Source organism: Oryx dammah, unplaced genomic scaffold, assembly GCF_014754425.2.
Source record: "Oryx dammah isolate SB20612 unplaced genomic scaffold, SCBI_Odam_1.1 HiC_scaffold_22, whole genome shotgun sequence".
Taxonomy (NCBI): Eukaryota; Metazoa; Chordata; class Mammalia; order Artiodactyla; family Bovidae; genus Oryx; species Oryx dammah.
Window position 1 is genome coordinate 19,840,618 of NW_024070206.1, and position 25,487 is coordinate 19,866,104.

The 25,487-nt window shown below is 43.4% G+C and overlaps 1 protein-coding gene across 3 annotated transcripts in view; it reads right to left on the bottom strand.

The window, feature by feature from the left end:
* Positions 1-464: 464 nt before the first annotated feature.
* Positions 465-25,487, bottom strand: part of VAPA (VAMP associated protein A) — a 38,524-nt gene continuing 13,501 nt past the window's right edge. The window contains exons 2-7 of one of the 3 annotated variants that reach the window (XM_040264619.1): positions 19,973-20,127; positions 16,565-16,668; positions 16,071-16,151; positions 9,460-9,594; positions 5,551-5,724; positions 465-3,712 (exon numbers count right to left, since the gene is read on the bottom strand). In XM_040264619.1, the coding sequence (XP_040120553.1) occupies positions 3,554-3,712; positions 5,551-5,724; positions 9,460-9,594; positions 16,071-16,151; positions 16,565-16,668; positions 19,973-20,127 (808 nt within the window). In that variant the 3' untranslated portion in view covers positions 465-3,553. The remainder of the gene's footprint in view (positions 3,713-5,550; positions 5,725-9,459; positions 9,595-16,070; positions 16,152-16,564; positions 16,669-19,972; positions 20,128-25,487) is intronic. The other 2 variants (XM_040264620.1, XM_040264621.1) reach the window with 2 other exon arrangements.

A 25,487-nucleotide genomic window follows, 5' to 3' on the forward strand; every position in this document is an offset into this window, starting at 1 on the left:
TTATGCTTGATCAGTACTATTAGAGGGAAACATTCACAGAAACTGATATTGGATGGCAGAACTTAGCATTAGTTTTTTAATATATTTTCCAAATTGTCTAAAATGCACACCTCATGACTTCTACAATCAGAAATGCAGGAAAACCGAACTCTCTCCCTTTGAGAGTGATGTTCTCACTTCTCTGCGCCCACCCCACAGGCTGGGAGTTCCCAAGAGGCCACGGCTGCCCAGAACTCTCCAGAAGCTCGGCTCTCAGGGCAGGTCTGGAGTGCAGCTGACTCCATCTCCTGCCCCAAAGCACTTGACCTCCAGGTCAAGGTCACTGAGAAGACCACCTGCCAGCAGACTTGAGTCCCAGTCAGCGACAGGCCATCACTCCCTGACGCAGCATGAGCACAGCATGGCCCTACTCCGTGGAGATCAAATCCCGTTGCTGTTTTTTAGAAAGGAAAATGACACTTTACCACATTTTTGAACAGTTTATTTATTCACACAATAGTTTATCTTCCTTTGAAAGCTAGCATATGGAGATCACTTATTTACCTTGTTTTGTTGTTTTCCACATAGTAAAACCTTGATCGTCCCCTAATTCTCATAAAGGTCAGTTTTAAAATTTATGCACATACCAGAATCACCGAAAGCAATGTGCAAAGCTCTGGGAAAACTAGTGCTTGAATGTTTTTAAAGTGGCAGAAGATCACAATTCAGGGATAAACCCTGTAAGGAACTGTATTTTTTACCTTATGGGTAAAACTTGTTTTCAAAGTGGTATATTTTAGATGATTACAACCCAGAACTAAATCCCATGGCAGACAACATTCATTTTAGGGGAACTTCTGAGCTAAGATAACAGAAAGAGAAATTAAGAATATTACTTTTCCCTGACGAGAATTTCCAACTTTGATACATACTGTTTTCCAAATATCATTTAAGGTGACATACGACACACTCAGAATGTAACTCTTAAATCTGTCTCTTGTAAATACAAGAATGGGCAAAATTACGTACATTAGTTACAGAAAGAATGTAGGAAGGCGGTGCACTTAGCATCACGTAGGAACGTTAAGGCCTTAGTTACGTGGCTGTGGCTTCGGTGATGTCAGCAGTGCGTTCCCCTCACGCTTACATTCCAAGTAAGCAGGCAGGCAAAGCAAAGATTTCTAAACATGTAAGGGTTGAAGACAGTTTAACCTCTATATTACCAGTCAATTAATACAGTGGGACTCTTCTCAAGTAACTGTCATAAAGCAACCAAATCACACTTCATACGGAAATGAGGCGCCTCCAGTACAGTCAGAGCGCTTCCTGGAATGTAAAGCAGAGGAGGAGCCCACGTGGACTTTTATGTTGTAGATGGTTCCCAGCTAAGACCAACCACTGCATCACGCAATCTGTGAAATGCCTACCAGAAAATGCATTTACTTCTTACCAGTTGGGAGGGGGTAATCCTAGCCTAAACATTAAAGCCAGACATGTAGGTGAGACTATTCCATGGCAGCCTGTGGTTTCATCTTAGGCCAGGAAGTTTCACACTGTTATTAAACAGTGTATTAATGTCCACTATTCCTGTCATGTCAAAGTTATCAGAAACAGACAGGAAGCTGGAGTCCAGAGAGCAGGCTTCCTGGTCCGGCCCTGCCTCCACCTCCCATGAGACACGAGGGAAGTTCTCAGCCCCCCAAAAGGCCTCGGAGCCCTCAACCAGAAAACAAAGGGGCTGAACAAAATGAACACTAACTACACAGGATTCCCATCAAATGGGATTCTGCTAAATTTAGCTTGAAAACTAAACTGCCAACCTGATGCTCATCACCAGTAACACTGATCACAGGGAGAGATTTAGGCCAGGGAGTGCCTGCTTCTGCACTGACGGGGTGGGATGGCAAGGCTGCTGCTGGCGCGTGTTCCCAGGTTCCAACTAGAAGGAGCGCCCACCCTGGGCCCCGGGCAGGCAGGTGGCTCCAGAGACATGCGTATGTTCTTGTAACTCGTGCACACAGGCAAGGGGTTTTCTAGAAGACACCATACAGCACATGGATCTGGCAAGCCCCAAAACACATATGAAATGAAAATGGAACCAAATACTTCAGACTTTTTCTCTCCTTCATGAAATGCACACAGATGCGGGGCCAACATCCTTCACTGCACGCCAGGTCCCCGAGTCCAACTTCCCTTTCCGATATCAGTGCTTCTTTTACAAAACCAACACCTATTTTCAAAAATCAACATTTGTTGGATTAGATTGTACTTAGTAGAAAGAGTGAATCTATTTTTTCTAGTTTCAAGATTTTCTATGCCAACACAGAAGTAACTAAGTGAGACTTAGTTACTTCTAAGGGAAGCACACCAGACCCTGCCACGCAGTTACACCAAAAACCCACTTCACGTGGTTGACACAGAGACCTGCAAAGGTCATTTTTCACAAAGGAATTCCCCAGGCTTACTCGGTAATACCAAAATTCCATAATGGAAGTTACCTCACATGTCAAATTGGACCGGGGCTGGGGAGAGCTGCGGGGGTACGTTTAAGTATTATTCTGAGATGCTACAAAATCACTAGGCTGGTCAAAAAGCAGTGATTAGAACCAAGGAAAATTAGTCTTTCTTGAGAAGATAGATACTCAAAGAACCTAAGAACAGGATAAATTAAACAGAATCACGCCACAGGGCAGACACATAAACTGACTGACATTACAGCACTTTTTTTAAATTCTCATGATACTTGCTTATTTTGTATTATCTTGAAGACAAACGGATTATGACCTTCCAAAATACCAAAAGTGTCCTGAAACCTTACCAATTCCTTTCCTTAAAGGAATGAGGCCTTTGAACCACAAACACCATGACACCTGCAGGGGTTTCCGTGAGATAAGTCATGCATTTCATAACCCAGATCGCCACATAGCGTGCTCCCTGACACCCGCCTCAGGACACGACAGACACGACAAGCTATCGAGCAAGAATCTGTTAACAGTTTTATTATTTTTGTGTTAAATACCATGGGACAGGATTGGAAGGATGAAAAACTCAGTCAACAACTGCCTCACAAGGGATAAGAAAAATTCTGCCATGATATTAGCAAAGGTGAAGGAGAAAATTTACACTGTACGAGGCACCATTTCCCCACAGAATACCTCTTGGCATTTCCTGAATGAGTGGGATTAGCAATCTAAATAAATCATATTTCAAGAGGTAACAGCAACAGATAAAATTTAAAGGGATTATTAAAATAACATTTACAAGACTCTGAACAATTCTTGAACTCTTATTAAAACCACAAAGAAAGAACAATTCTTTATTTATGAATTTCATAAAGGACTGAATGTGCAATGACGCCTGCTAGGGACGGTCTGGTGGCGGTGGCGCTGTCCGGAGCCCGGCACTCTGCTCTTATGCGTTTCTTTCTAACCGTGAGACCGTTACGGGCGAGGCCTACATGACGCTGTACACACAGAGCATGGCCACCGTGGGCCACACTACCAGTGAGATGGCAGGTAAACGAATCTTTTCTGGTCAAGAGGAAAAAAAGAAATAGCACTCTGCATGCTCCACTCTACAAGATGAATTTCCCTAGAAAGAATCCAATGAAAATGGCTGCAATGACAACAAGAAGTGAAGGAAGAGGACTGGTGACGTTCTCTCTGAAGGACACAGCTGAGGTGGATCCAGGCTTATCCGAATGTGCTACCTTCCTGAGCCGTAAGCCTTCATCCTAGGAAAAAACACAGGCACAGAAAGAGGTTTCAGAAACAAACGTGCATCAGACCACAAGCTACAAATCCACAGGCAGACAACAGAGCCACACGGAGGTGACCCGGGGGGCCCACAGTGTCCTCACAATGGGCCCTTCAGCCACAGACGACCAGAAACAGGTCCGTGCTAGTCAGAGCCCAGCTTACAGACACGTGGCCAGCCAGCCCCACAGGAAGAGCCGGGACCCTGCGGGACTGGGGGAGAGGGAAGGTGTGAGTAAAGGGCTGGCACCCGGCCTGGACCACGGAGGAGACACAGGACCCTGGTTTGTGAGAAAGGAGGGACACAACGGCGGGGAGAGCTGCTCGCAGGACCCCACCCCCAAGGCTCTGCACCTGGACTGGAGACCACTTTTCCACAAGGTGATCTCTACTTCCAGACCAGAGCGGCCGCTCCATCCTGACTGATGCTGTCTCACACAGCAGTTTCTGACAGTCAGTCTGGGACTTTAGGGGACAAGGTTCTCAGTAACATGACAGCAGTCACTCAAAGCAGGAGGCTGTCACGACACTTCACCAGCTGCAGAGTGACGCTAGCAAACACCCACGCCTGTGCGCCGAGGCAGCCGGCTTCCCCTGGCCTACCACCGTGACCAGAGAGGAGGCAATGCTTCACCTCCTCAGCACAGGCCGGTCTCACTTCTCGCACTGCACCCCCGGCGCGTTCACCAGTAACACCACATGCACTGGGCGTCATGCCGTCTGCCCGCATGACCGGCTGCTCGGAGGGGCTGTGGGTTTGGGTCTTGTTCTGGTTAGTCCTATGTGGACACCACAATGACTCTCGGTCCCAGAGAGAACTTTAAAAGGCACTCCAGATGACTCTGCCTCTCTGGGTCTGGAGTGTGGCCCGGACATGAGGTAAGAGTTAACAGCACACTCGACGAACAGGCTGGATGAGGAAGCGGGGGTGGGGAGGTGAAGGGCAGTGGGGAGATCCTGCCCACGAAGGCTGCCGCAATGCCAGCCTCGATGTGAGCTGTTAAAGGGCCAGAGGTCAACTCCGTGCACCAGTGGTCTTCAGGGTTCTTTTATCTTTTAAAAAGTAGGATGCTTCTTCAAACAGCATCTCCAAGAGAACATCTGTCAATTCCATCACCTGTCTCCCAGCCTGGTCAGCCTGGCAGTTCCTGGCATTCAGGCCTCAGCTCTCTGAACACCTGGGCTCAGCACGCCAGGGAGCATACCGTCCACCAAACACAGAACTGAGGTCATGGCAGGTAAAGGAAAAGGGCAAACAGCAGCCCCCTTACAACTGCATGGAGCTGTGTGTGGTTGTGAAACAGAGACCATCTTTCCACCCTCCAGGTAGGTGCTCGGGGCAGGGGCCTTGGAGAGGGGCTTGGGAGAGGGAGAAACAGCCAGAAAAACTATCTTAGCACAGGTCAAGCCACCTCACAGGGGCCTTCAATGGGAGCCATGCAAGAAATTTAAAATTTTCTAAGCCCATTAAAAAGGTACCAAACTTGATAAAATTAGCTTTAATAATGTATCTTTTACTGAATCCAATAGAATTCAATATTATTTCAATGTAACAATACAAAACAGGGATTTTTCTTGCACTCTGTGACTCACAGCACATCTTAATTCCGACTAAGCACACCTTGGTGGCCCGCCCTGGACAACGGGGGCCCCTCGCAGGAACTGCACTGCTGCTGCAGCCGACAATGCCAGGCCCGGGCGTGGAGGCTGCGCCAGCGAGCGAGGAAGCAGCCAGGCCACGCCAGGCCCCAGCGCCCAGGCCGAGGGCGAGAGGGGCGCTGAGGCCGCCACAGAGTGGGGCCAGGTGGGCACTCACCCTCAGGAGCCGGTTCTCTTCCGACAGCTTCATCATCTCCCCCTGCAGCCGCTTGCACTCCTCCATGAGCTTCCTCGTCTCGGTGTCACTGAGGGAGACACTGTGCGGCTTTGGCGCGGGCCCGTCCTGCTTCGCAGCGTTCAGGGGAACGGCTTTGCTGGGTTCCATGTCGTTCTGCATCACAAAGATAGCAGGCGGGGAGTTCGTCAACTGACAACTCTCCTTAATAGTTTTAAACAAAACTTAAACTCCACATCCTTGTCCAAGAAATTATTTACACAGAAAGTTCTGACAGGTTTCAATTTCATTATTAAAGTTTTTAAAATGTCCAACATCTGGTCCCCGGTGACCAGCTCTATAGGACAACAGTAAGCATGAGTGGTCACCAAGGTCCGAACACGTGGTTCCCTGCTCTGCGTCCACCTCCCACCCCAGAGCAGCGAGCATGCAGCTCACATCGTCCTCCAAGATTCTTCCCTACAACACCTCAAAGTCTGGGAGAGCAAGAGTCACTCGTCTGTGCGTTCACCCCTAAACCCAGCACCCCAGCCAGTGGTCACTCAACAAGGACACTGAGGGACGCCTGCCTGGATCCACACACGAAGTTCACGGTCAGTGCTGACTCTGCGGCCCGAGTGAGGTGCCGGAGGGCAGGGGGATGCGGTTGCAACCACTCAAATGAAATCAGACCACCTAAGAGAAATGCGTGAGAGAAAACCCAAGTTCTGTTCACAGAAAAAGTCACTGGAGGACCTGGAGCCTGAAAGGGAGATAATGAGCACAAACACATGTCGTGGGGAAAAAGCAGGTAGGGATAGTCCGCCTGACAACTGCGCTCAAACATGAGTGACCCCCCCGTTTATGAAGTAACACTCCCTGAAATTCAGTACAGAGCCAATGTGGTGCTCTGGCACTTTAAATTACAAGCCCCATGTCTTAAGTCCAGCCAGCACTGACCCATGTGACCCGAGCCTCAACTGGACACCTGTCCACCGAACCGCCTCGCCACCTTCAAGCACCCCAACAGGACTAACACAGCAAGTCTTGTCTTCAATTAAAATTTTACTTACTAAAAATCTAACTTTTTAGATAGCAAGGTATAAACTGCTTCAGATATAAAATTCTACCAAAAACATTTTCAAAATCAACTTTATGGCAGGTTCCACAGTACTCATCAGAGGATTTAATTACAGTCAACACCTGCCACAGCATCCCAGTTCTGGAATTCACACCGAGTACAAACGGGGACAAGACGTACTTCCTATGAAGGGGTTGTGCTCGGATTGCTATGTCTAGAGCCACGTAAAAATGAGCACCACTGATGATACTGAGGTCCCAGTCAACACTCAGATCCCCATCTCTCTCCAAAGCATCCCCGCTGGGCCGGGTACAAGAAGCTTGCTTCATGATCCTCTCTGCTTCCGTGCGAGCCTCCTTCTCCTCTCTCTTCCTTCCCAGCCAAGCCCCTCAGGTCTGCTAAAAATCCCATTTCAGATGCTGGTACCCTCCACCAATAGCTTCTCTCTTCCTTTCCTTCACAGTCACTAGAGTTCACTTCAAAATGGCTTCCCAAGTGACTTCTCACTTTCCACCTAGAAGCAGCCCAGCATCTGGGAACCAGGATGGCACACAGCCTTCTTTCCTTCATGAAGACAAACAGTCCACAATACCACAACTCAGCACTCTCCCGGTTTGGGGAAAGAGTATCACCCTCATGCCAGAAAACTGACTAAGAAATTAAGAGGAGATACAAAAGGTCAACTCAAGCAAAGACAAAATTAGAACAAGGACTCATCAAACTCTTCCCAAATGGCTTTTTATTTTTGAACAAATTTTTGAAATTCTAGAAAATTGAGAATATGAGAGAGGAAATTACCTCCCATTCTCTCATCAATTCAACATAACTATCATTCCTATATTATCTTCCAATATTCTTTCATATGCATGTTTTATAAACTCAGCATACATGTAACTTTTAAATCTTTCTTTATTCATTTATATGTACATCTTTTAAGTGTCATTCTAAACAACATGATGTCACTAAATACTATTCTGTGCCTTACCTAAGTTACTTAAACATTTCACTCTTATTAACATCTGATGGGAAGCTCCCACTCTGGGATTTTAAATACCACGTCAACTGACAGCATCTCACAGTGACAGAATGAGATCTTTTAATTGAAAATTTTCCTTAATGTAGTTATATCGCCTTTATAAGGAAAAGGAAAAGAAATGTCATGACCAATCTGTGGTGCATACACGTTAAGACTAGGATGCACAGGATAATAGTGAAGCCTAAACACTTGTCAGAAGTGAGCCTAACAGGTCATGAGGTAGTCACACTGAGTGAGTGCATACACACCCTGTGCTCACAAGCATTCAGGTCCCTGCAAACCAGTTGGCACACACAGCAGGGGCAAGGAAATCCAATTTACTGATCAACTACTTTGTAGTGGAAGCATATAGAACCTAACTCGGGGTGGCTAGAGAAGGGTTGAGTGGGGGCGTCACTGGTGCGGGACAAGCTAGAGACACCAAGGCTGCTGGGACCTAACTACAGGCTCCACTGCATGGTCCCTCCTCCAAAGTTGCTTCGGACGCTCCCCAAAGAGGAGACAGGTTCTTCTGAGAGCCACGGACACCAACTGGAGGCATTCAACAAGCTGTGAGGCCGAGCAGTCAAGGAGCAGTGACACTGCGCACATCTAACACGGCGACTCGGCAGTCAAGGCCACGCTACTCTGCTCCACATGACTCAGCCTATCAGCAGCAAGCCCCTCCACCTAGGAGATGAGTTTACTGCTGTACTTTTTAGAAAGCCTCCTTTAGAATTTCAGTTCCAATACTCTGAATTATTCCCTTTAGGGATAATTAGAAAAAGCAAGGGCTTAGGGGCTGCCAGAAAAGGAAAGCTGGGATAAAAGGCAAATTTGGTTTCTGCACTGAAGCCCTGGGATGGACAGAGGAGGAAAAGAACGCACACCGGGGCAACACCCGTGGCTTTTGGGGGAGTGAGGGGTCCAGAGCATGTGCAGAGGGTAAAGGGCAAAGCCCAGAGAACCGCAGGAGGCTCAAATAAGACCTCAGCTGAGAGGAGGCGGTGTTTGAATGTAAAGTGACCGAAGTATCAATACATCTGCAGTCTAAACTAAAATCACAAAACTGTTAGAAGTATCAGGCCTTTAGAGAAAGGAGTAGGTTTTTGAAGCCTTAGTGTCTGTGTTCTCTGAAAGCTAGAGCTCCCGAGAAGCAGGAATGTGAAAGAGAGGCAGCCTACAGCACCCAGGACACCCCCAGGAAGTCAAGGTCATTGACAGGGACTCAATGGATGTTAGGTGCATACAAGCATACACACAGGCGCACACACGGAGACACTAATAAACTCAAATGTGACCTCAGATCTGTAGGGCTCCTGCCACCATTCTCCCTGGGGGGCACCGACAGTTAAAGACAGTGACCGTCAGCTGCATGGGACAGAAGATGTAAGGCAGAAATCTCATTGATCTTTCTTATGTATAAACATAAACACCTGCCTGGAGAGTGACATCCACCAGCTCCTCCCCCTTACTGACACCTGCTGCCTCTGTCAGATTTTTCCCAGAAGATGCTCCCCAAACCTCTCAGTGACAGTGAAAAAGTCACCCATTTCATAATAATGCTCCCATTTACACTGTTCTGCTCACGACTGGGATGTTATCGAGTGCTGTGTTTGCTGTTTAAACAGAAGAATTTGTATGCGTGGTTTTTAAGTTACTGTGGTTCTGCTGTCATTTTAAACAGCTGCAACTTTCAGCTCTAGTTACTGCACATAAAACACTCACAGTAAACAGCTCGCACGTGCTCAGTGACTACGTCACCGTGATCAGTGGCACTGGCAGACTCGCCTATCTGTCAGCTCCTGAAACAAACCTTCTGCTTCTCCTGTTTGAACACACTGAAGCCCCTGGGCTCATTCTTCGCACTATAAGTGGTAGGTGCTGTGCCTGTGCTGTTGATGCTGCTCAGCGGAGCGACGGCCACGGCGGGCCCTGGAGGAGCGAGACCCTGAGGTGCAGGGGAAACACAGTCTCAGATTCACACCGAGCTCTGACCGCTCCTGCGAGGGACTGGGGACGACTAACACAGAGATCATTAGGCTCTCAACATTCAACTTATTCTATAAAGACGTGTCACACATAAGAAACAGTAATAAATAATAGCTATGTTAGAGCAAAAAGTACCTTTTTGAAGTTTTTTTTCTATGAATTAGCTACAATCATCTTGCATTACATTCACTAAACTAAATGTATAAACCTTATTAACCTTAGGCCAGCCTCATGTTGTCCTAGAATAAGGACCTTCTATCTGCGTGGCTCCTAATTTTTGTTACTAATGAATACTTGTCAATACCTGAAGAACAAGCACTTCCGTTTTCTTACCTTTGAAAACACTCAACTTGAATAATGTTTAAATTAAATGAATTTTTTCAAGGGTTCAAAAATTACAATAATTTATACACTTCTGTATTCAGCACAGACATCCCTCCCACAAACACAAACATGTGCACACACCCCCCTACCTACCTCCCAGGATCAAGACACAGACACACAGAACATTCTAGTACGCCACTGTATCTCCACAGTTCTCTATCTTCTCAAATTCCTTTAACACACTTAAAAGATAATACCATACAAAAAAGGTTGTAGCAGATCAAATAATACTTACTGATATCCAGGTCACTATACATAACTATGATAAGACCTCTCCATCTTATCTGATAATGCACTGTCGCCAATCTGTTCTTTATCTCAACAGAAAATAATGCACACGTAATCAGAAAATCTTTATACACAGGACCCCTAAGGTTCCCTTTTTTGACTGCCCTTCACTCTTCATTACGATAAGTATTTTTTCCTTGAAAATAACATTATATCATAAAGCAAATGTCATTAACAGATGTTAAATGGAGGGCTTATAAATGAAATGTAATACTTTTTTAAATTTGGAAAATGTCAAGTAGAGTTGGTGGCCTAAAAAAAACACAAAAAATTTTATTTCAACAGAACTGAGTAGGTGATCAAATATCATTACTAACAAGTTAATTTGAAACCACACTCATTCTAAAAAAACCACGAACACTAACTGGATGTCAGATTTCATAATACAGAGATAATCATAACTAACAACAGTTAATAACTCAGAGAACTGTGCTTGCCATGAACTAACTAAAACGCATCAACAACATGCTCAGGGCCCTGAGGACTGGGGGCCACAAGTCTCAGTGCCTAAAAGCATAGCTGCCCAGGAAGTGTAAGTAACAGGACCTCTTTTCATTCTAAAATGAAAGGTTTCTTGGACGCCTAGGCTATTCTAAGTACGATCCAAATCAGAGACCGATTTCCCAAAAAGAAGCCCATATTCTAATGATGGTTCAAATACATTATGACTGTTTCATCACAAAAATGACTTCCTTAAACGATAAACAACAACAACAACAACGGACTCAACCATTATACTAGCCCCTTTCCTACGGGATAACCAAACCCTTCATTTTCGCAGTTATATATCTGGCATCAAGGCTCTAAAATCCCTAAGGAAATCAACAACATAACACACTCTCTTCCAACTGTCTTTAGGAGCAGTAAACGCTAAGAAATAAGAGCACACCTGAACAGACACAGGTCACACTGGGCGCCTTCCTAATACGCTTCACTGACTGTCTACTTCCTTGTGGTGGATCAGGGAGGTGGGTGAGGGGCTGCGGGCAGGGGTGAGAAGGGGATGGGGTACCAAACGTTAAGAAACACCGAGTCAACATCACAACGCTGAGACTTGCTGCCTACACCAACCCTGAGACCAAAGTATAACAACTATGATAGCTACTGCACCATCCATCAGCTTTGGATATTAACTAAAGCTTTCCAAATGATTACTAAAGGTCCTAAATTCAGATGGGCAACTCTTCAGAGTGAATGTGGAAGGGGCCTCTAACTGGCATGGGCTTCTCTTCAGCTGAACACAATGCGAGTGCCATCTGGACGGAGCTGTGTATTAAACCACAGGCTGTCACCAGCAACTTGGTCAAGACTAAACTGAATTTTACTGAAATTAACACACTTTTAAAAACATATAAACGGACAAACTAAACAAATAAGAGGTCAAACCATGTCACCATAGGAATTTACCACACAATAATCCTAACTATATACTAAAAAATGTTTCATACTTTACTTCTAAAAATACATGCTACTAACTGTTTAGAAGTATGTTTTCCTTGAATAAGGGAGTGTACTCTTTAATCAGTTTGTGTAGGCAGCATTCAGCTTCATATGGCACCTAACCAATTTATCTGTAGTAAACTGACAAACTTTATCTATGCAAAACACGACTCAACGATGCCCTAATTCCCTAATAAACAAAGTTCTCACTAAAGTGAAGACACATATACAGAAATGGGGTATTAAGTAATTTCATAACTGCACCTATGGATGTTAGAAAGAAAATAGTATGTCAAAGACACTATGATCTTAGAGCAGTTTCATTAAAATTGTCTGTGGTTAACACAGAACTGGAAGTGGCAAGATTCCATTAGGGTCTTACCAACAGGGTCTTATCACTACATGAATAAAGCATTAGAAAAGAGGTGTTTCAAATGTATTTTTACATGCGCATGTGTGTATCCATACATACATATAAGGTTTCATCCTTAACCATTATAACAAATACACAAAAACTTTGTATTTTTTATATTATAAACACTCCAGGTTTGGTTACTTTGATGCTTCACATTTTCTATAAAGATTTTGACACAACGGAAAGCCGACACCTCAACAGGAAGTCACTGCTCAACAATTCAGACAGCAGGTCTGGGGCAGGCTGCGCCCACTTCAGTGACCCTGTGTCACAGGGGTTTCTTGTAGAACCTGCAGGTTAGCAGCACCACAAGAATGAGTTTAAGCAGGAACAGTTTCCAAAAGAGTATTTTACAGAACGCCTGGTACCAACATGGTACCTCTGAGGGGCTGAAACACAAATGAGTTTAAGTCCGTGAGTCCACAGAAGACAGCAAAGAGGAGAACAGGAAGGAGGTGAAAAGCTAACGGATACCGTCCCCAGGACACAGTGAGTGGATGCTTCTAACCTAAGAGAAAGACTGAGAACTCCAGCCCTGACTGTATCAGCAAGTATCAAACGAGCGCCACATACTTCTAACACAATGAAGCAGGAATGACAGATCACCACTACGCAACCTTCAGTGAATTAATGGGCCTAAACCATGCTTTCTCACTTTCGACTTTACTGACATTTAGGGCTAGAGAATCTTTGCTCTGAGAATAGTCCTGCAAGCAGCGTCCCTGGCCTCTACCCACTAGCTGTCTGTAGACACCGCCCCCCCACCCCAATGGCTGTGACAACCAAAAATGCCTCCAGACACGGACAAATGTCCCCTGGCTGGGAACCACTGTCTACACACCAACAGCTGCTAGCTTCAAAACAAAAAAGACACTATGTGCCTCCCTGAAAGAACAGATAATCATCTATATAGCAGTCCTGCCCTCTCGCTCACCAGCAAAAAATAAGCTTCAATTTAATCCAGTCTCTAGATTAGATTATGGGAAATACCAAAAACAGCAGAAAAGTTAAATGACACCTGAAGGATACAACCAACAAAACCCAAGCTCCAGGAAACTCTACAGGACAAACCTGATTTACTAAACAATTTTCAAGAGGAAAACAAGGGAATCTACAGTTTAAGAGTCTTATGAAACATATCATCCAAGAGCAGTATGTTTGATTTCAAATCAAACAAACTACAAATGTCCAGATGACATGTGTGACACTGACTGGCAGCGTGATGTTAATGATACATTAAACTTTCAAAGACTAATGACAGTGTTGTCTTCACTCTTCTACTTTTCTTAACATCCTTAGCTTTGAACAATACATACTGAAACAATAACGGATTGAAATTATGTCTGAGATGTGACTTCAAACAGTAAATGAGATGGGAAGTGATGGAGATGAGATAAAATCAAACTGGTCATATGATGGAGATGAGATAAAATCAAACTGGTCATTATTTATAAAGCTGGTTCACAGGGGGTTAACTTACTGTTCATTTTTCTAGGTATTTAAAGTTTTTCATAATCAATTGCTTTTAAAAAATCATTACCTTTAGCAAGTATTCCCTATTATTTAATTGGTCAGTAAGAACTATACTGCAAGTCCAAGTAGTTCAATAAGTGCAGATCCTTCTGCAGCCAGTGTATCAAGCTCAGGATCAGCTACTCTCTGGAGAACTTTGAAACTGCTGCACACACTCCAGGTTACTAACAACCTACTCTGAAAAACTTTTAGGACCAAACTACTTTGGCTTTAGCTCCATGGTGCGGGGTCCTGAGCTCACCACGCAGTATCTGCTCCAGCCTTTAGCAGACCCAAAGCCACTCTGCTGGATAATCTGGGCCACACCTCTGTCTGGGGCACCTGCTGCTTCCTTCCCTGTGTAAGGTGGAAGATGGCTGGGCCCATCTATCATAGTCATGTCATTTCCCTCAATCTCTGGTTTGGTTTCCAATACTACTTGGGTCCCGGCCCTTTTCAGACTATAATCTCAAATGGTCTCCAATCCAGAGCATAAGAGAAGCTCAGCTGAAAGACAGCTCTGTGCTTATTAAACAACTGTAAAAATCATAAAACTCATAAAAGTGAGAAAATACCCAAATGTGTTTTTAAAATAAGTCAACCCTATTCCAACGAACTCTACTTTTTGGAACACATCTGAAGGGAAGGACAGCCCGTGTGGAAGAGAGATCTGCAGCTCCATGTTCACACAGTAGCATCATCCATAACAGACAAGACATGGGGACAACCTAAATGTCCATCAAGAGAACAGATGAAGCAGCTGTGGTGTATATGCAAGGACTGGAATGTGTGTATAGGGGCGTTACACTGAGTGAAGTGAGAGAAAGACAAATACTGTATGATGAGCTCACTTAGACACGGAATCTTAAAACAACAACAAAGTCCCAAACTCTCAGAAACAGAGATCAGGTCTGTGGCTAGAAGAGTCGGGTATGGGGAGGAGCGACTGGATGAAGGTGGTCAGAAGGTACACCCTTCCAGATAAACAAGAACTGGGGATGTAACATACAGCATGGTGACTACAGTTAACACTGCTGTGCGGTACACTCAACACCTGTTGAGAGAGCAGATCCTAAGAGTTCTGATCACAGGGGAAAACTGTTTTTTGGTAGCTGTATGAGACAATGGGTGTTAACTAAACTTACTGCAGTAATCATTTCACAATGTATGGAAGACTAGTCTTTATGCTGACACCTTAAACTTATACAGCTTGTCAACTACAGCTCAATAAAACTAGAAATAAAACAAGTCAACCCAAACAATGTGCTACTGTGCTTTCTTGGCTCCAGTAAGAACTACACAAGCTATTAGCCTCCTAGCAGCCTCAGCAAAAAAGAAAGTGAACTCTATGTGGGAAGTGTCAAAGCTTCATCAGTGCTACTGCACCATCAGAACCTCGCTCTCCAGTAAGAACATGTGTTCACATTCTCTATCTTTGGCAAATATTTCAAAATACCCTTAAAAAGGCATTAAAAACGCAGTAAGTGATTTGGTCAACACCTAATTGCCACTCAGGCATTTTTTTATTTCAGCTTATCCTCAAAGAGAAACACAATAATGGAGCCCATGTATTTAACTTGCAAATTTACTTTTCAACAGGGCAAACGGCCTCCAGAGCAAAGACAACAGTCATGTCAGATTATAACCTAATTGTGCCAAACCATGCTATGTGTTCATATTACTTTATATGTTAAATCACATGCACACAAATCTACCGACCCCTCAAGTCCCTCCTAAAAACCACAGAAAAAATTTAAATTTGCATTTCACAAAAGGAACAGAGAAAGCAACCACAACCCATTCTCTAAGGCTACTTTTTAAACTCTCTCTCAAATTTTATTTGCCTCACACTAATCAAAACGCAACATAAAAATCATTTACTAAGGGATAAAATCAGTTATTTTGACAAATAACAATAGTGAACAAAATACCTGGGAATAACCAAATCTGGAATAAATGTAAATTAAATGTCCATGTAAATTAAATCTTACCCGCAGACTGCAGGTATATAGCTGCCAAAAGGCAGTTTATGTCTGTAACTTAATTATATTTATGTACACACACATCTTATTCTAACAAAGAACTTGAAGTGGTTTAAGTGGTAAGATTTTGGTAGGAAGAGATGGTTCTTCTCCATCATGCAGCTTTTTTAACTATTTCTTTTTTAATCATACTTTTAATCAAAAGTATCTAAAAGTACTTTTCCTCTTGAACAAACAAAATGTTGTAACATAAAAAGAGCATGTCCATACCATGCTTTTAAAAAAGCCTAAGCACCGAATCTAGAACAGCTGTACCATGCATCACACCCCCACCAAGGCCAAAACCAGCAGCAGAAGGTCAATCTCAGTGTAAGAGCTGAGCAGCTTCCAAGTTTCTTAAATTTTCCTACTTACCAATTTATCATTTTCATTGGGCATTTCAAATACACATCTCAATTTAGAATCCATTAATTCATCGGGTTTTGCTTCTTTCCACTAAAAACAAAGGAAACCAAACAATGAGACAGAGGAAATACAGTTGCGACAAGTAGGTTTCCTCTCGAGGGATAACTAAAGGGTTAGAGTAGCTGCCTGGAGGCAGGGATTGGGGGGTTTCCAGGTGCCACAGAACTTTCTACAGAACCTTACAAGAGCTACTGTCACCACCATTAAAACCACACTAACATCCCTAGAGATGACGGGGCTTCACTGTTAGCAATGGACTTCTAAACCGTCTCTAACAAATACGACTATAAAATTCCTTCATTCTTGACATGAGTTAGGATTATCCATAAGAGATGTACATATTTTTTTAATTTTAAAAAGTAGGTTTCTCAATGAAGAACTAAACAAAACCCAAGTTTAAACAACATTCCCCCAAAAGATTTCTGTTCAATTTCTCTACTCACCACAGCTTCCATGTCTGAAATGTTTGGTGGAGCAAAGATGGTCTGTACCATAAACTTGTGTTTACTCTTCTCATTGGGGTCATAGTCAAAAGGCTGCAGCATTACTGAAGAAGAAAGGACATATCACTGACTTTTGACCATTCCCAGCACTCACTCACTAATTTGAAAATTTAAAGGAAACCAGCAAAGTTGCAAGAAACACTGGATTATTAAAGTTGATTCAGAATCAATTTTATGATTTTCAATTATTTTTACCTTGTCTACGTTTTTAAGTTGCTACATCTTTAACAACCCACAAAATAAACAAATGACTATTTTAAAAATTAAGTATCTATAATTGCCCTCTCTAAACTTGTTCGGAAAATTTTCAAAACTTTGCTAACATTAACTATTACAGTCCTATAAACTCAAAATCTAGTAAATTTGTATTTAAAACCACTTATAAATTTAGTTTTCACATTAGTATTTAGTGATAACAGCTCTTAAAACCAGACAACTAGAATATTTATAGGAGAAGTTCTAGGTAACTTAAAACTCACTACCGTTTATTAGTGCTTCAATATAACTAGCTTTTTCTAAAATAGATTTTAAATAAACACCTATTCAAGAGTTTATCAGTGTGTTTAAATGAGTCTAAGACAACAAAGTGTAGGAGGAGACAATACAGCCTCATGATTTCTGAACTTTTTCCACTGTCCTACTAATTATATTTAAAATTTTTTACCAAGCATTTATGGTTTTCAATGGCCTACAAGAGGTTTTTTAGAGGCTCTGTATGGTTTAAATTATGTAATATAAATCTAATAAGAGATTATAAAGAATGAATCAGCAATTCCACAAAATATGTACACAATACTGTGAAGTTAACTTCCCTGCTAATATTTAGATTATTTCTAAGACAGATGTCAACATTTTCAAAAACTCAGATGAAATTAAGTAAATGCAAGAAATAGCAATTATATAAGAACTTCTTCTTTATAAGGTATGTCTGAGAGATCCTTAACTCCCATCATGGTAAAAAAAAAAAAAATTTTAACAGCCAAATATACAGCAGTAGAAAATGCACAAGAGGGGGAGTCCCTGGTGGTTCAGTGGCAAAGAATCTAGCTGCCAATGCAGGAGACGCAGGTTCAATCCTTGATCTAGAAAGATCCCACAGGCCACAGGGCAACTAATAAGCCCTTGCGCCACAACTACTGAGCCTGTGCTCTGGAGCCCAGGAAACACAACTACTAAGCCCGAGTACCTAAAGCCTGTGATCTGCACAAGAGAAGCCACTGCAATGAGAAGTTTGTGCACCACAACTAGAGAATACCCACACAGCAACAAAGAACCAGCAGCCATAAAAACGTAAATCAGGAAAATTGTGAAGAAAAAAAAAACACACAGGATAAATGTGTGTTTATCCAGATAATGCACAATGTATCTCCAGGAACACCTTTCACTGAACAACCACCCCAGGATATTCACTAGAAACTGAATAAAAAGAAAATTTCAAGCAAAGATGTGACTGACTTGCTGACAGACCTCATAACAAGAGAAAGACAATCTTAATCTAGTGCGTGCTAGAGTGAATATGCAGACAGTCAGTCAAGGAGGGCTGCTGGAGAAAGCGTGATTGGAGAACCCCTCACCCACTGAGGTGCTGCACTAAGCTGGAGTGCCAAGCTCCAAGTGGAGGAAAGGCACCAAGGATGCGTGTGGACACAGGAACCAGTGTGTCTGGAGGTCTTAGTTAACTCAGATGCTCAATACAAGGGGGGCTTATGTGGGAGAAAGTGCTTTGAGAAGTATACACACGTTCTTAAAAAACACTATATCGGAAAAGCTCAGAGAATTAGAACCCTCCAAGAAAGTCACTCTGAATCGAACTGCCAGTCTATGTCCGATGCAGGATATGGCACGCTTGGGGCTGGTACGCGGGGATGACCCAGAGAGATGTTGTGGGGAGGGGGGTGGGAGGGGGGTTCATGTTTGGGAACGCATGTGCACCTGTGGTGGATTCATGTCAATGTATGCCAAAACCAATACAGAATTGTAAAAAAAAAAAAAAATAAAGGGAAAAAACACTATACAGAAAAAAAAAAAAGAAAGTCACTCTGAATAGTTCCATGGAATCCTAGGGGTACAGCTGCTTGCGCCAAAATCCATTTTTAACCATGTGGATAGAAATTATTTTATCTTCTTCCATTTGGGCTGCAGGCTTGTGGCCTTAGAGAGCAACTTCCAGAACACACGTGCCCACTGCTCACTCTTCTCACTGCCCGCCACCTTTCCCAAGAACTGACAGCTTGGACAAACACGACAGCAAGCCTGCCCGGCCGCCACACCATAAAACCCCTTTTGCAGGGCCTCCAGGCTCTGCGTCCGGGGCTAGTAACTGAGGGAGGATTCAGTGCCCCACAAACCCCAACTGCGGTCTGGCCTCAATTGCCGCGCGTCAGGTTCCACCGTGTAACGTCTCAAGGAGCCAGCCCCCAGCCAGCTCTGTGGGCCTGAAAACTGGAACACTGACACAGAATTGTTTACTATCTTAGTAATACCTGTCAGGATTACCCAGGCATACTCTGTGTGCTTTAACACACACGTCTGGGCTGTATCCGCAGAGACTCTAATCTGGAGAAGCCTGTGCTGCTATGACAGGCCTTCACAAAGGTGAGAACCACGGCCAGAAAACGGGAGTAACTGGTCTTGGTGTGGGGCCTGAGAGGCGCTGCCATTAAGTAAACTGTACCCTCGACCACCTTCCTGCCACGACTGTGAGCCAGTGTCATGAGGGAAGAAGGAACGGTCTGGGGCACTGACTGTGCTGCACGGCAGGAGCAAGTAATCCGTGTGAGGAAGGAGCTAAGCACGCACGGACTTCAAGTAAACACAGAAGGGGATCAAAAGTGACACGGCATTCACAGTAAAGACAGAAGCCTCACCAACTACTGAAAGTTACTGCCCAAAGATATACACTGTACATTCTTAAGCAAAAGACTGAGAATAATCCCTCCATGCTGCTGCTGCTGCTAAGTGGCTTCAGTCGTGTCCGACTCTGTGCGACCCCAGACAGCAGCCCACCAGGCTCCGCCGACCCTGGGATTCTCCAGGCAAGAACACTGGAGTGGGCTGCCATTTCCTTCTCCAATGCATGAAGCCGCATGTAAAGCATAACAGCTAGTGATCTATGGGAGAGAATGAGCAAAGCCAAAAATGATATAAAATTTCAAAGACCAAATAATAAGGGCAGAGGATGTGGTGGTAGTAAGCTGCAGAAATAAAGAACAGCCTAACATTCTAGACTGCATAACCTTTCAGCCCACCCCACCCCCAAACACACCCCCACTCCACCCTCACAAGAAGGGGCAGACAGTTTCTACAGCAGTCTGCACACAGGGAGAGGACAGCAGGAGCATTTGCTACCTGAAACGGTCACAGTCAACCCGGGGTCAATGATCCCACTGTTGGGCCGCACACAGTACCGACGAGGCGCTGTCGTCTTCACTTTGAAACACACCTTTCGATCTGAAGGATTTCGCAACTTAAGGTTTGTAGTGACTACATCTGTGAAGGGGCCTGTAAGATTTAAAAAACAAAAACGGGGGAAAATGTAATTGGATTCACACCCACATAAAAACAGAATTCAAAACTGGACAAACATAACCTCGACTTTATGTAGAGTATGTCCTGAAGTCCGTGTACAGGTGGGGACTCACAAAGGGGCTGTGCTCTCTCCTTCGTTACTAACCAACCCATAAAATCCCTACTCGAACTTTTCTTGTTTCCATCAAGTAAACTGTGTTCTGAAAGTTTCACAACTTACGAAATAAGCCCCAAACTGTATTCTCCCAGTACATGCTTACCACATTACTGAAAAGTTCGGTTCTCCAGTGCTCTGCAAACCAGAGCCCGTCTTCAGACTTACCTGACCGAGCCGAGGGCAAAGTCTCTCCACCTAAAGCCAGCAGGCCTAGAGACAGGTGGTCCCGCCCCACCTCCATCAGCTTTGACCCCCTCACTCGCTCCTTCTTTCACTCATGTTCATCACACGTTTACTAAGATAACTGTGTCAAATGTTCTACATACAAAGGTTTTGTTAAACTTTGGTTCAACACCCAAACATAAAACTGCAAAACAAAGAAACCAAACGGCGATGCAGTCCTGCCTGAATTAAGTAAATCTAAAACCATTTTTTGTTTTTAAAAAAGGGGGAGAGCGGGGTGCGGAGAAACAGTACAGTCCTCGGTTCAAGAAAAGCCTAAAGACACTGTACGCAGATTTAGACAATAAACTGAATACTGGTTAATTTGGAGACAGAAGATAAAACTTAAAAAATATGTCCCCATGAGAAGCAACAACTACAGACTTCTCACTAACTCAAAAGCAATTTTAAGTGGTCTCTAATGAGAAAAAAAAACAAAAACCTTTAGAAGTCTGAAATCAAATTTCAAGGCTGAAATTAAATAAACCAGAATAAACATGTTTTTTAGAACTTTAAAATGTTTCTAGTATGCTTTAAAATGTTTCTAGTAAGGATCCCAGACTGAGAAAATTCCCCAACTCTGCCAAACAAAAGTTTTCCATTTTGCTGAGTAGTGGAAAATTATCTAAGACAAAGGCTTGAAGGGGAACCACACACACAGACGAATGGACAGTGTGAGGAGGGCGGGTGGAAAGCAGGCCAAACTGATAAGGGGAGAGGAAAAGAGAGACTTCAAATCAAAGGCCAGGAAAAAGCACTTACTTCAAGTCCAAGGAGAGAAATTAATTCTAATCTGTGCTTAAAAGTTTTTGAGTTATATTTTCTAACAAAGATTTGGAACTGGGATGAGAGGGAGGAGCTAGAAATAAGAGAACATTAGAAGAAAACACAAAGGCAGAGAAGCAGTTACAGAAAAAATTTTAACATGAGATAGGTATTTAAAACAAGTGGGCTTTTTAAAAATATAGACAGTATACACAAGAGCTGCCACCTCCCGGGCAGCCCGCGTTAATTCCACGGTCGAGTCGCCCACTGCATTTGCACGTTCTCTCTCATCCTTGCTGCTCCTCCCAGCACTGCTGCTGCCTGCACGTTTGACAAGCAGCTGACACCCCATCCCCACACCCCCACCCAGGGAGCAAGGGGAAAGCCCCCAGCGGTGCATTCTGCCATGTGAATCCACTGGCAAAACTATGAATCTTAGAGAGACAGATCCCATTTCCTAACATTCTCAAAAGCCACAAGTTACTTACAAGTAACTGAGAACATGTCAATTTTTATGTTGTTATTTCAACTAGGATTTTAACATTAGCGCTAAGTATAATTTTTAAAAGTTTGTTTTCAGAAGTTTCTTAGTAAAATAGCTAACATTTTATGAATCTTAATTTAGAACAATCCTGTATTTTCATAACATAATTATGTAACCTTGTCATTTTAAATTCAATTTCTAAAATCTCCCCAATTTTAGAGGAAAGTGCCAACTATTCAAAATAAGGTAAAATAACTTTTTTTAAACTGATTTTTTAAATGACCATGTGTCAACTTTCATCAACATATGAATTCTGAAACAGTACTCACATTTTAGATTGCACATCAGGGAATATAAATCTTAAATTAACCGATTGTGATCTTTCTAGACATGAAAATGCAAACTCTAAAGATGAAAATAATATGTCAAAAGAAAAAAATTTCACTAAAACCAAATTCCTAACTGAACAGTTGTTAACCTTCTCAGTCAAATGTGAAATTACCTGTAATAAACCCACCTAACGAATCAATTTGAGGTTTTCGGTACCACTGTGTCCCTCCCAGGTCTCTCAGTAAGGGCTGCTTCCGGCAGACAGTTCAGAGTCCAAAGCCGTTTTCCGGGTTAAAATGCAAAATCACCAAGTACTAATGACCACAAGCATAAGAACCAGATTTACAGCTGGAAGCAGCTTCAGGCAGAGGTATCTGTTACACTTCACGGGTCACAGAAACTCTGAGAATCTCACAAAATTAAATGTAGGTGTTCTGTCTGACGTGAGGACTGGAGAAGCTGCCGCTGCAGGGAGGAACAGGAAGCAGTGTTCTGTGGCGCCCAGGCAGACCCGCGCAGTCAAGGGCCCACCAAACCTTCACACACCCCTCCAGACAGCCACACGGCATCTGTGTCCATCCATCTTATGTATTTCCAAAAATACATGTATTGCAAAAACTCTGTTCTCTTTCTCCAAAAATCTAAAACCTGAGTTCACCAATACAGAAAAATTATTCTACCAACAGCAATGCCACTCAGGACATGCGAATCCTGTAACACGTCTGGGAGAGTCAGCACACGTGTGTGCGTGACAGTCATGTGAGCGCACCTACTGCATAAGGATGCTCTCGCCCTGATTTCAAGACGCTAGAGAAAAGCAGTCAGCCTCCACCAGACAACTCTTGCCTCACCTCCCTTAAACCGAAGCTCACTTGCTGAAGGAGGTCACAGGCATCGGGCTACTTCACTAGTCTTCCAGTACAGTCTATATAGATATAGTATCTATCTATCTATACACAGATACACTACAGCTAGTATAGTCTATATAGGATAGATATTCTACTAGTTCCAATACAGTCATGCCCAACACTTACACATCGAAATGCCTATTTTATTACAAATCCAGTTTCTTCTCCTGTATGTTATAGTTAGGGCATATATTAAGATTTTCAACTATGTACATTGGTAGGTAATTCATACATGAATTTCATCTCAGAATGCAAAACTGGGCACTACAAAATATAAAATGTTAAAATGGGATACTGTGTCAAATAAGCTTAAAAACTACTGCATTCTATCAATACTCTCCAGCTTTACTAATATCTCATGCAATGCTTAGGTGTTTAAACTGTTTAGAAAAACATGTAAATGGTCACCTTAAAAAAGAGGAGTTAGCTGTGCAGGGAAAGGAGGAGGGCTCTGCTGAAGCCAAGTTCCATTTCTGAGCCTGGGCCCTGACTGCACGGCTATTGACTCTGATAATTCTATCAACTGCATATGGTTTTTCTTTTATGAAAAACAGTAAAGGTTTGTTGTTGTTAAGAAAAGATGACTCTTGTTATAACCTTAAAAAAACTGAAAAAACCTGTGAAAAGCACTTCTGATGAAAAAGAGAAACATTTGAAGCAAACTACATAGGAAATAAACACTCATGTTTTGAGGATTTCTAAAACAATCCCTGTAATTGAGAGAAATCCAGCCATGTGTCCAACATAAATGCTTAGTTTAACATTTAAAAACACAATTACTACAACAGTCCATTTAAGATTACTTGGTAGTAAACTAATCACCAACCACAGATACCATCTGGTATTCCCTACTTGAGAGATGAAATTTCACTGTTTACACGTAAAAATATTCCACATAAAACAAAATTCCACACAATACAGATTACATTTAAACTCTTTTTACCGAAAAGAAACAAAACAAAAATTTTATTAAAAGCCTACCTTTTCATCACACAGGCTGCCCTCCTCTCCTCTCAAGCAGCCGGGCCACTTGGGGTCACCAGATACTCCACCCTAACTCTACCAGTTACCACTCCCTGTAAACCAGCACCCTAGCCTCAGCCCCACACTGACAGAAATATAACATACTTCAATGTGGGCTCAGTGTTTAAAAGTCTGGAAAAACCTGCACCCTCAGACTTCAGAAATGTAGGAAAAGCTTAGGGCCACTCACCTGGAAGGCTGTCCTTAGAGAGACTGGCCTGACTCCTTTACCTAAAAATGTATTCCAGGCATGAAACACTGGCTATCTAAAATATAGCGCAATGATTTCCTTTTAAATAGTTCTCCAAACCATCGTATCTTAAAAGGAACCCAATTAAGCTAAAAACAGCTAAAAGTACAACCACTCTAACCAAACAAATCTTTAAAATGGTTATCATCTGTCCATATTTTAATGTAAATTGCTGTTAAAAGTTTTCTTTAAATGCCAGGCTTTGTTTACTTACAAAGAAAACTGATGGGGGGGAGGGGTCGCACGGAGAGAATAGTTGCCTATTCTCCCAGCATTTTGAAGAATTTCAGAGAAATCAAAATAACTCAACTGTGAATAGTCGTATATGCATCACCTAGACTCTACAACTGACACCTGCTGTTACTCTAAGACCTAGCAACCTACCTAGCCATCTGTGTCCATCCATCTTATCTTCCTACATTTCAAGGTTCTGAAAACTCCTGAACACCTCATCACGTGTACCAACTTGAGTTCAACAGTATCTGTTTACTGAGAAGAGACTGAAACGTTATTTCAGGATACGTGGTCCTGAACACAGCACGGAGCATTACAGAAACAGAAAAGGCCTCTGGGATGCGGCTCCAGAATGAACGGCTGTGTGCATGAACGGTGCCCCGCGAAGGCTGTGGCGCCCTTCAGACCAGGGACTCGGAGGCCTGCTGGCAGACCAGTCTCCACGGGTCCTGGCATTTCTGCAGCTTGGCCAGTGCAGGCCCTGGGGGCTTTCACACAGTCGGTCTTCCCAAGCATGTACAGCAGAGTCAACAGCCCTGGAAGAAAGTACCTCCTCCCGGAAAGAGCAGGCTTCTCTACTATCCAGGGTGATAAAGCTCAGGTCTTCCTCTGGAAAAAGGTCAGGCAGGTTTCTGTGCAGCCCATCATGAAAGATTCAGCACCCTAGGCTCAAAGTTTCTCAGCTATGACACAAATCCACCACATGGGCAGCACCCGCCTACACTGAAGCCCTGTGTGTCACCCACGGAATGAAGGGGCAAAGGAAACCAACACAGCTATGAAGATGCTGCCTGCAGTGCCCTGACCATCACACACCCTGGTCTCTAAACCCAGGAGTCCCATGCCTTCCACAGCATCCACAACACTGAAGCAGACTCAACGTCCTGAAGTGATCACAGCAGCTTTCACAGTCTAGCCTTTACAGGACATTCACCATGTATCAAGAACTCTGCGTGAATTAT